Source organism: Dermochelys coriacea, chromosome 13 (genome assembly GCF_009764565.3).
Source record: "Dermochelys coriacea isolate rDerCor1 chromosome 13, rDerCor1.pri.v4, whole genome shotgun sequence".
NCBI lineage: Eukaryota > Metazoa > Chordata > Testudines > Dermochelyidae > Dermochelys > Dermochelys coriacea.
Genome location: NC_050080.1, coordinates 35,335,165 through 35,347,443, shown reverse-complemented (window position 1 = coordinate 35,347,443; position 12,279 = coordinate 35,335,165). Strand labels below are relative to the sequence as shown.

At 47.2% G+C, this 12,279-nt stretch overlaps 1 protein-coding gene across 1 annotated transcript; it reads left to right on the top strand.

Annotated features, from left to right (window-relative positions):
- Window positions 1–683: 683 nt before the first annotated feature.
- On the top strand, window positions 684–1,902 carry LOC119841597 (T-cell-specific guanine nucleotide triphosphate-binding protein 2-like). The gene has a single exon (XM_038369159.2). It carries the CDS (start codon window positions 684–686, stop codon window positions 1,296–1,298), a length of 615 nt encoding a protein of 204 aa, XP_038225087.1. The 3' UTR covers window positions 1,299–1,902.
- Window positions 1,903–12,279: the final 10,377 nt, after the last annotated feature.

Genomic DNA, 12,279 nt, shown 5'->3' with positions numbered 1-12,279 from the left:
AACTTTATTATAAAAAAAAATAAAAGAAGCACCTCTGTAAAATCAGGATGGAAGGTAATTTTACAGGGTAATAAAAAGATTTAAAACACAGAGCTTTCCCTCTAGGCTCAACTTCAAAGTTACAAAAACAGGAATAAACCTCCCTCTTGCATAGAGAAAATTCACAAGCTAAAACAAAAGATAATCTAATACATTTCCTTGCTATTACTTACAATTTCTGTAATTTTAGATGTATCATTTCAGTAGGAACTGGATTACCTACTTGGTCTCTCTCTTTGTCTCAAGAGGGAACACAAAGAGAGCACAAACAAAACCTCCCCCTCCCCCCCCGATTTGAAGGTATCTTCTTTCCCCATTGGTCCTTCTGGTCAGGTGCCAACTAGGTTAATTGAACTGATTAACCCCTTACAGGTAAGTGATTCCGTACCTCTGGCCAGGGGGGATTTGATGTTACTGCATACATAAAGGTTGTTACCCTTCCCTATATATTTATGACAAAGATGAAGAGCAATGGTGAACTGGGCCTGTATTTGTGGATTCTTACACCATCCGGGGTTTTCTTATTCTGCTTTTTAAAACAAACAATGAGTGAAATATTCCCTTTCTTTTCTGGGGCAGATGGAAACTCTCACAAATTTCATGATGGCCATGGATCTGGACTCAGACCAAAAGAAGTTGTTGAGATGGGTTTACAGAGCTATGGAAACCTCCTGGCTCATTTTGAAACTGAAGACCCATCAGAAGCAGCTTGCAAAGTGAAGGAGGAATTGAAGTCATTTGAAAATGCCATGCTAAATATCGCCATCACGGGAGAGACAGGTGCTGGAAAATCATCCTTCCTCAGCGCTATCCAGGATGTGGGACATGAAGATGAAAATGCGGCTGCAACTGGGGAGACAGAAAGAACAAGGAAGCCAACTCCTTATCCACACCCTACACACTCCAAAGGAACATTCTGGGACATACCGGGAGTTGAAACACCAGATTTTCAGCTAGACCAATATCCTGAAAAAGTGAACTTTGACAGCAGTGATTTCTTCATCATTATCGCTTCTGAGCGATTCAAATCCAGCCATGACAAGCTCGCTAGGGAGATTCAGGGAATGGGAAAGAAGTTTTACTTTGTGCGCTCCAAAGTAGATGCTGACTTGTATAATGCCAAGAGGCAACAACCCTTCACCCACAAGGAGGAGAAAATCTTGGAAGAGATGAAAGAGAATTGCATACTGCACCTGGAAGCAGAAGGGATGACCTCTCCTAAGGTTTTCCTTCTCTCCAGCTTTGATCTAGAGAAGTGAGATTTCCATGACCACCTGGTGGACACTTTGGATCATGAACTTCCCAGTCACAAGAGACAGGCTTTCCTGTTCAGCCTGCCGAACATTTCTCCATAGACCTTACAAAAGAAGAAGGAAACCTAAAATCGCAGATGTGGAAATTAGCTCTCCTGTTGGGAGCTGCTTCTAGATATGTGGATGTGATTCTTGGTCCTCATGTCAAAAGTCTCTCTCTTGCTTTTAATGTTCCCATCTTGCTGAAATGCATGCATGATTATTCCAAGAGCTTTGGCCTGGAGAATGAAAAACTCCCTTGCATAACTCACTGAGCACTCTGGAAAATCTGTCAATGACCTGAAAGCCATGATAAAAACCACACTGGCAAAAGATCTAACAGTCAAATATGTATGGGAGTTACTGAAGCGGAGCCTGGTCCTGCTCACTTTAAAGTCAATGGGTGCTTTATTATCATCTTTAATGGGAGCTAAATTGCAGGCCATGACTGAGACTTGGATGCTGGTACCAGATTTTAGTGAGTATTGTAGGAAAGTCCTACCTGTGTTATGTTCCCTCACAGCTGGAGGAATTTCTTATAGTGCCCAGAAGCTGGGAATGGGTGACAGGGGATGGCTCACTTGATGACTGCCTGTTCTGTTCATTCCTTCTGGGGCACCTGGCACTGGACACTGTTGGAAGACAGGATACTGGGCTAGATGGACCTTTGGTCTGACCCCGTAAGGCCGTTCTTATGGTCTTATGCCACCAGCTTCACGCTGCATAGATTCCTAGATGCTGTTGCTGAAGACGCCCAATGAGTTCAGGAGGATGTTTTGGAAGAAGAAGGGGGAAAAAAAATCTTTATAACAGCAACGAACCGTCCATAGCCTTGGGAGTGAATGAAAAAGCCGAACTCCGGTGAAGATTGGAGCTGGACTATTCGAAAGAGGAGAGGAATTATTTCAGCTCAGCACCAATGTGGACACAAGAACAAATGGGTATAAACTGGCCACCAGGAAGTTTAGACTTGAAATTAGACGAAGGTTTCTAACCATCAGAGGAGTGAAGTTTTGGAATAGCCTTCCAAGGGAAGCAGTGGGGGCAAAAGATCTATCTGGTTTTAAGATTCTACTTGATAAGTTTATGGAGGAGATGGTATGATGGGATAATGGGATTTTGGTAAGTAATTGATCTTTAAATATTCAGGGTAAATAGGCCAAATCCCCTGAGATGGGATATTAGATGGATGGAATCTGAGTTACCCAGGAAAGAATTTTCTGTAGTATGTGGCTGGTGAATCTTGCCCATATGCTCAGGGTTTAGCTGATTGCCATATTTGGGGTCGGGAAGGAATTTTCCTCCAGGGCAGATTGGAGAGGCCCTGGAGGTTTTTCGCCTTCCTCTGTAGCATGGGGCATGGTTGACTTGAGGGAGGCTTCTCTGCTCCTTGAAGTCTTTAAACCATGATTTAAGGACTTCAATAGCTCAGACATGGGTGAGGTTTTTCATAGGAGTGGGTGGGTGAGATTCTGTGGCCTGCGCTGTGCAGGAGGTCAGACTAGATGATCAGAATGGTCCCTTCTGACCTTAGTATCTATGAAAGCCTCACCTACGCTAGCCAAAGGGAGACTTTTTTATTCTTGAATTTGCTTCTGTAGAAGAGAAGAAAATGCCAAATGAGACTTCAGGGTGCCTGTTTGATTTGTATTCCATTTTTCATTCACTGAATTAAATGAACTTTCCAAGATACCGCATGGCACTACTTATCATTGTGGGGTAAGCTTGCAAATTTATACCCCCAACATTGGAACAAGACCAGAAAGATAAATGCTCCTGTGATATGAGAGAGTCTGGTATGTCTAGAACTGAAAGGTGAAGGGTAATTATTTTAGTACTTCCCCAAATATGACCAACTGTTCCAGCTCTTAGATTGTAGCTTGCAGGTTTTTTGGATTTCAGAGTAAGGAGTTTCAACAAAGAAGATAAATGGTCCCATTTGCTGTCTAAACAACTAAACATTTCCTATATAAACTGCTTCCCAGGTGGAGAAACTTTCTATTTTTCAAAGCATATAATTACAACAATTCTGATATTCTTAGGGAGCTATGTTAAGTTCTTCCTTTGGGGGCCTTTATGTAGATAGACCTGAGTGTATGGAGATGGATAGACGGCTGTGTGTAGATAAACTGATGGGAGTGTATGGGGATGGATAGCTGGCTGTGTGTAGATAGACAGATGGTAGTGTGTGGGGACGGATAGACGGCTGTATGTAGATAGACAGGTGGGAGTGTCTGGGGATGGATAGATGGCTGTGTGTAGCTAGATAGATGGGAGTGTGTGGAGATGGATAGATGGCTGTGGGTAGATAGGCAGGTGGGAGTGTGTGGGGATAGTTTCCATTAGCCTTCAATTTTCAACAGAAAAAAAATCCATTTTTGTCAAAAATAAAATCAGGTTTTTTTGAAAAAACTGAAACATTTTCCTGACTAAGTTTAGTTTTTATCTCCTGAACGAGAAGGTACAATCCTGGTTTCGGGAGGGTTGTTCTAACGATGACGCCCTGAAAAAATTGTCATACATTTATTTTGCACCAGCGAAAAATGTTTTTCAGGCAATTCTTTCGTCAGAAGGACTATCCTTTGCTCCCAAGCTGCAGGTGACGTTGCAGACAAACCGACGTTTCAAGAACAAGATAAAGACTCTTGGTTTAAAAAATTCCTTTTACATTTAGAACAACTTTAGCTCTTTGAAAATTCTTGACACGTGAGAAGGGAACGGGGCCCACTTTTACCAGGCAGATGATGCCAAGGCCACTTCTGCCCAAAACAAGACACATACCCTTAAATCTACCAGAGACAGAGCTGGCACTTATTGTGAGGCTCATTTCTAGCCACAGTGCAACCATGGCCATCTCTACAGACAGAGTTTTCGCTCTACTTGTGGCTGGAAATGTGTTATCCCCTTGGCAAGCTGCGGTTAAATTCTTTGCCAAGGCAGTAATTGGAAAGTGCAGTTCAAAATGTTACATCATAGAATAAAAACATGTTTCCCATTTAAGGGTTTGTTACTCAGCAATTCAGGAGATGGAAAAACCTGAAATCCAGCGCCCTGCGGCTAATGCAAGATTTTACTTAATCAATAAATATGGTTATTTTTCATGAAGGACTAATCTCTAGCTGCAAACAGAGAGGGCTCGAAGAGAAGGCGTCAGGACTGGAGAGATGTCACTAGGATTGAAAAGGCTGGGACTGTAAAAGGAGATGAAGGAGAGGGGATATGATAAAAGTTAGAAATGAACGACAGCTCAGAGGAGGTAGAACAGGGCCTTCCACGTCTCACACCAGACAAGGGGTCATTGAAAGTGTGCAACAAATGGAATGGACACAGGACAGGAACATGTGACCTTTTATGGCCAAAACTGCAATCTAGACTCTAGCCCACTCCCTGGTGACTAAACACCCTTGCAAAGGGTAGTGTGACTCAGTGGTTTTCAGGGAATGTGGGTTCTAGTCACTCTGGTGACGTGGGTTCAAATCCCATTGTTGCCATGCTCTTCTCTTCAGAGGCATTTCTCACATACATGTGTAAACATCACGATCTGTGTTTAGAAGCACATTCATAACAGCCAAAGGGAGCCAGGCACCCAAAGAGCAGTACTTTTTAGTGCACCTTAGTGACATTAGCATCCCACAGGTGTCTGCTCTTTGCTCCAGCTGCTTTCTAAAGGCAATTTGCAAAATCAAAACCTCTGGGCTCGTCAGGGATTTGAATGCAGGACCCCAGCACCCAAAGTGAGAATCGTACCCCTAGACTAACCAGCTAAACAGGGAAAAAATGAATAGGGGCTTCTCTGGGCTAGGATGGCTCCCACTGTACTCAAGCATCTTTGCCTCTTAATTGCTGCCTCCACCCTGGGTGTCTCTGGCATTGACATCAGTCCTGGAGCTCCCTGCCCCTGGATGTTACTCAGTCTGTCAAAAGGCTCCTTCTCATCTCTAGGACCCATACCTGTCTGCTCTGCTTTTTCAGGATGCTACGCCAGCTGTGGAGGATTTCCCTGCCTCCAGCCAGGGCTGGATGGTCACTCTGCAGAGAGAGGTTGTTCCATAAATGGCAAATTGAACAACATTCTCCTGTCATTGGGGCAACCTGTGGACTTACCCTGGCTTCGTTTGAACCTTTACACATAGTTAACCATTTTATCATCCATAACCTTTGATACTGGGATGAAATTGAGACTCAGTTTTCCTACAGTTACTTTTGTGTAATCAACAGAGCATATCGCTCCTTTAGTTACCTTAATTTATACCACGAAATCACCTTCTTTCTTCTTTGTAGTTCTTGTCATCGTGTTTGTTTTCGTTCAGTTTCATTTTCTTCCTGTAGCATTTGAATTAAACAGTTTTCATCTATTTCAAAGGTAAGTTCCTTTGCTTGGAGGATCACAGTGCAGGGACTGGACCCTCCAGGGGGAGAATGAACCAGGCACAGATATTAACTGCTAGCCCCAACTCCAGCCTTTGCGCTTGTTTGTCAGATGAGACAAGATGAGTTAATAGGGGGAATACGAACCCATGACCTGTGACAGCCATGTGCTGGACCAAGCTAATGGAATTATGACAACCATCACTGACCCTAGTTTAATTCCTTTCGGATGCCTCTGTATGAACAATGTGTTTGGGGATGTGTGATTGTACTTGGGCTTGGCTACACTGAAAACATGACAGTGTCACAGCTGTACAGCCATAGTGCTGCAGTGTAGACACACCTATGCCGCCCAGAGCCATTCTCCCAGCAGCGTGGTTAATCAGCTCCCCAAGAGGCAGGAGCTAGGTTGAGGGAAGAATTCTTCCATCAACCCAACGCTGTCTCCATAGGCACATGGGTCGGCTTAACCACACTGCTCAGAGGTGTGGATCTTTCACACCCCTGTGCGAAGTGATGACCAGTCCTCTGCAGGGAGGGCACATGACGTGGGCCTGCTCAGACAGACTGTGTTGTGCTGAGGATAACACAGTGAAGGAAGGGAACTGCTAGGTCTGGAGATCCCTAGATCCCTCCAGAGCCTTAGAGGATTTCACAGCCTAGTGTGTACAGAGGACGGATTTCAACATTCAGAGTCATTTTCAAAGGCGCCGAAGGTGAGTTCCAGGCCCCTTTTCAGCTCATTAGCCCACCTTCACCCACCGTTGGCTGCTCCTCACCCCAGCTCTAGGTACCTCCTAAAGGCCATTTGCAAAAGGCCAAGCACTGGGCTCATCTAGGAATTGAACCCAGGACCTCTTGCACCCAAAGCAAGAATCATACCCATAGACCAACATGCCAGACAGGAAAGATTGCTTTGGTGCTCTCTCTGAACTGGGATGTGTCACTCTGCACTCCAGCATCTCTGCTTTTTTAATAGCTGCCTCCCTTCGCCCTGCAGGCTCCACCTCTCATGGGTGTCTGCAGCGTTAGCATCAGCCCATGGAACTCCCAGCCACTGGATGTTACTCAGGCTGACACCTCAGCCACAGGCCGTCAAAAGGCTTGTTCCTGTCTCAAGTGACCCACAGGGTCCTGCTCGGCTCTGTCAGGATGGTGTGTCAGCTGTACTAAAGCTGTGGCGGGTTTCCCTGCCTCCATCTAGAGATGGCTTCTTGCCAGTCATTCTTCCACACGAGATTGTTCCATAAATGCTGAATTGCACCATCTTCCCCTGTTGCTGGGGTGACCTGTGGACTCCCACTGGTTGTGGAATTTGTATCCTCAGCCCCAGTTAATCATTTTATCACCCACTCACCTTTGAGCCTAGGCTGGACTTGGTACCTGCTCTTCACACGGTGACTTATATGTAATCAGATTGGAGCACTCTGTAGGTTGCCTTAGACCCTGGCTAGTCCGTCACTTTCCTCTGCATGCTTCCCAGCACCTATTTCCATTCCTGCCTTTTCCTTTTCCTCCCATACCGTTTTAATTGATGCGTTTTCATTAACACCAACAGCCAATCCCTTGGGTTTGTCAAGGCCGCATCAGCCATCAGCTGCCTGGATCCACTTCCAAGGCCCTTCCTGGATGACCTGTCTCCTCTCACTCCCCTCACTGCCAACCTTCTTCCACTGGTCCCCTTTTCAAACAGGCCCCTTCCTGCTTCCTCCCACAGCTCCCCTCCCACTGAGGCCGCGCTCCCTGGGCATGGCGGCAAAACCGCCTCTTCATCCTCCTTCGGATACTGCCTCACAACTCACCTTTGCCAGGAGGCCCCCAAAAATCAGCTCAGCAGTTCGGCTGCTGAGGCCAGTGCCTATCACAAGTAACAACATTGTCTGGGGGTTCCCTTTCCTCCCCTATTTCCATCCCTCAGCTCTTGTCTTATGCTTCGATTGCAAGCTCTGTGGGGCAGGGACCCACTCTTCTGAAGTGGTTTTTGTACAGCACCTGGCGTAATGGGGTCCTGGGCTCCCACTTGGGCACTGAGGTGCTACAGCAACGATTCATAACAATGCTAACGAGCCGAGGGGGCAGAAAGGAGGATCCCCTTCCTGGGACAGCCTCCGACGCTGATGAATGCCCATGCCCCAGCTCCTGAAATACAGGGGATGTGAGAGGAGAAAGTCCTGGGTGGGGAATGCAGAGATGCAAGGAGCTTGGCCAACAAAAACTGTGGAGGGTGCGACCCTCTGGTGAACCTGCCTGTTGTGTGTCCGGAGAATCCACCACGACCCTCGGTAAGTCGTGCCAATGGGTAATTCCACTCACCATTAAAACCCTTCAAGTTCTGGACCAATGTGGAGAGAGGACTAGTAACCTCCAGATGCAGCAATTCAGCTGGAAAACAAGGGGGCAATTTACTTGAGTTTATCTAAAGAAGAGTCCAGGGGGAGATTCACTTGTTGTGTCTAGTGTTCCCTCTAATTTTTCCCAAGCAGGTGCGGAATGAATTGTTTTATGTGCACCAATCTGGAGGTGATGTGTGGTGGGGGTGGTGCTGAGGGGTGCAGAGTGTGGAAGGGCTCCATCTGGAGGTGTGGGCTTTGGGGTGCAGGCTGCCCCAGGGCTATGGCGGGGAGAGAGGACTCGCCGCAGCTCTGTCTCCCTGCAGGAGCACCTGGGCTAGGGTGGAGTGGTGCTTCTTCCTGCCACGGCAGCTCCAGGGCTTGGCTGGGTTGGGGCTGGAGGAGAGGCACCTCTCCCCACTACGGAAGGTCAGGGGCTGGGGCAGAGGTGTCTCTACTGCATGCAGGGCTGTCCTTACCCATATGCAAAGTACGCAGCAACATAGGGCACCAGGAAATTTGGGGCATCATATTTCCTGGTGCCTGGCTCAGCTGCGTGCCACTCCAGCCCCTGCACTCACCGGTGGCAGGAAGTGCAGCAGCCTGGCCCCAGCCACAATGCCAGTGAGTGCTGGGGGGGTGGTTCCCCCTGCCCCCCAAGCCAGACCCCCCACTCCCTCCCACAGAAGCTTGGGGCCCCACACTCCCCCCCCACAGGGGAGCTGCATAGTGCCCCAGAATAGCTAGGGACGGCCCTGCCTGTGTGGCGATTAAGAAGCTGCTACGTGGCCACGCAGCTTAGAGGAAACTTAGGTCATGTCTGCAGCTGCGCACCAAGGCTGTTTTAAGAAGGAAGATGAGGCCAGGCGCTGACAGTGGGAAGTCACACATGCCGAGCAAGCAGCGAGCCACACATTCAATGGAAGACTTTGAAAAGCAGTTTCTGTCGGCAGGGGACCCATAGCTACCTCGGGTGCGAGTTACTGATGCTAGCATCAGTGCATCCTTGAGGCACACTTTGGCTCGAATCTCGCTCTAGGCTCTGCAACTTTAAATCAGCTGGGAAAAGTGCCAAATATTAAATGGGGAGATTCAAACTTCTGCCATAAGCAACATTTCTTTCCCCTCAGAGACTCAAGAGATGGCAAAAGCTCATGGGATGCCCCTCCCCCCTGGAAGAGCTAGAGAGAAGTAGGTGCAGACAGGGACGGAGAGACAGGTGGGTGCAGATGCACATGGAGAGATGGGTGGGGGCGGGTGGGGATAGCTAGACAGGTGGATGGGGTGCCTAGGGATGAATTGAGGGATGACCAGCATTGCACAGGACTTGGCAGATGGAGGGGAATAAGACCCCCAGCCAAAGGGAGAATGGAGCCACCAATCCCTGCTCTACACAGCATAGCCCTGAGCGATGGAGCTCTCGGCTCCACCTGCTCACTGAAATCTTCATTTATCTTGACCTTGGAGCAACAGCTGCTGCTGCTGGAAATGCCTCCGTCTTTCCAACAGCCAAACTGCAGCTGAATTGTCAGCCAGGCAAACTATCCACCTGGGAATAAAACCCCCTTCCCGCTTCTCAGGACTCGGGAGATGGGGAAGCCCCCACCCAGTTCCCTGAGGCTCCTGTGAGATTGTGATCAAAGACTTACCATTGGGATCTTTCACTGAGCAGCAATCTCTAGCTACCAACAGACAGAGCTCAGAGAAGGCTGCAGGCCGGGAGAGAGGGCTGTACAAAGAGAGATGGAGCAGCCTGGGGCTGTAAAAGGAGACGAATGAGAAGGGACGTGACAGAGGCTGTAAAGGAGCGATCGCCTAGAGAAGTCAAAGGAGAGCAAGCAAGGGGGCCCTGAATGCTGGTAGCAAAAATTTACACCACTGGGGATTTTGAATCTATAACTTCTTATAGCTAAATCTGCAACATAATCACTCCATTGGGAGCAGGAGCTGCCCAGAGTAGTGAGGGGTCTGAGGTGCTGGCTTGGGGCTCCTGTTTTTTCAGGGATGTCAGTTCAAACCTACCTGTCGAAGTCACTTACAACCACTTCACACACTGATATAAAGGGGATGATGGAGGGAGCTAGATGCTCACAGCTGTTTTCAAAAGAGCCTAAGTGAGTTAGGCACCCCATATAGTCACCAAGAGAGCAGGGCCTTCTAACCCATCCATAGCCTCTCCAGCAGACCTCAGTTCTGGGCCCCATCAATCTCTTTTTCCCAGCTCCGGAACTGTGCCCACCCACCCTCTGGCTGCTTTCTACAGGTCATTTGCAAAACCCAAACAGCTGAGCTCATCCAGGATCTGAACCCAGAACTTTTCACGCCTAAAGCGAGAATCATACTGCTAGACCAACAAGCCACATGCCAAAACCCCTCCACCCATGGCACCCTCTCTGAGCCAGGATGTCTCACTTGGCCCACAGGCACCTTGGCATCTTTAATAGCTGTGTCCACCCTGCAGGCTTCACCTCTCATGGGTGTCTTTGCTGTTGGCATCAGCCCACGGAACTCCCAGCCACTTCAAGTTACTCAGGCTGACACAGCCCCAGGCCATCAAAGGGCATACTCCTGTCTCTAGTTATCCACAGGATCCTGCTCAGCTCTGTCAGGATGGTGCTTGAGCTGTACTCAGGCAGTGGAAGGTTTCCCGGCCTCTGTCCAGGGCTGGCTTCTTTCCAGTCATTCTTCAAAGCAAGATTATTTCACAAGTGGCTAATTGAACAACATCCTCTTGTCAGTGGGGCAACCTCCTACCTTACATTGGCTGTGTGATTTCTTTCTTTAGACTTAGTTAATAATTTTATCAGACATTAACCTTTGATACTGGGCTAGAGTTGATACTCAGTATGGTTACTTTTGTGTAATCAACGCATTGTATCTCTCCTTTAGTTACCTTATATTACAGTTTTGAATCCATTTCTTTCCTTTGTATAGTTTACATTATCATATTTTCTTTTCTTCATTTTCATTTTCTTCCTGTATCATTTTAATTAAACATTTTGATTTATTTCAAAGCTAAATTCCTTTGGTTGAAATCCCCCAGTGCGCGGACTGGAATCTCCGGGGACAGAATGAGCCTGTGATAAATGAAAGGCGGGTGGGGGGCGGGGGTATCTCCCTTTTATGAACACCCAGCCGCCAGGTTAGGTATAAAATCCCTCTTAGTAGCTGTTCTCTACTTGCTTTAACTGTAAAGGGTTAAAAAGTCTCCCTGCGATGCATAGGTAAAAGGAAGGGAGTGGGCACCTGACCAAAAGAGCCAATGGGAAGGCTAGAACTTTTTAAAATTGGGAAAAAACTTCCCCTTTGTCTGTCTGTGGTTGTTCTGGGGGAGAGGCAGACAGGGAGTAATTATGCTGTAAGAAGCTTGGGGCCAGGTATGAAAAATCCTCGGCATTATATCTAGAAACTACTCATTTGAAACCCCTGATACATAAGTAAATCAGGAAATGTCTAGGAAGATGCAATTAGATGTATTTCTTTATGGCTTGTGGACTCCTCTGTGCTAACCCCAAAATTTATCTTTTTTAAGAACAGAATTGGATTTTCATGTCTTAAGATGTTTGCGCAAATGTTGTTTAATTAGCTGGTGGCAACAGCTGATTTCCTTTGTTTTTTTTTTTCTCAGCTCTTCCTTGGAGGGGGGTATGAAAGGGCTTGAGGGTAACCCAAAGAAGGAATTCCCAAGTGTGCCTTAATGGGTCTGAAAGGGGTTTTGCACTGGGGTGGTGGCAGCATCTACCAATCCAAGGTCAGAGAAAAGCTGTAACCTTGGGAGTTTAATACAAGCCTGGAGTGGCCATTATTAAATTTTAGAATCTTTGAGGGCCCTCACCTTCTGCACTTGAAGTGCCAGAGTGGGGAATCAGCCTTGACAGAGCCAAACCAAAATTAACCAGTAGCCTCAAGTCCCCTTTGGTCTAATTTCCCCTGAACTAGTCATAGGAGAAGCAATGAGTTAATAATTCCCTGTGAGAGACTGGAGTTTATCCCAATTAGCAATTTTGAAAATGTGGGTTTGGTTTCCCTTTTGGAACTCACCAGTTTGCAAGACCACCTAGAGACAGGACAGGAGAATATGAACCCACAAACTGACAGATCTAACAATGTCTGACAATATGCTAGCCAAACTTATGGGACTAAAACAATTACTGAATTAAGTTTAATCCCTTCAGGGTCCATTGTATTGCAAATGAAATTGTGTGTGTGTGCTGGCGGAATTGCATGCAACTCCTCCAGGCGAATGACTA

Bases quoted from the DNA above. Each gene is read 5' to 3' on its own strand.
- LOC119841597 (XM_038369159.2), top strand. From the start codon at position 684: ATGGGTTTACAGAGCTATGGAAACCTCCTGGCTCATTTTGAAACTGAA.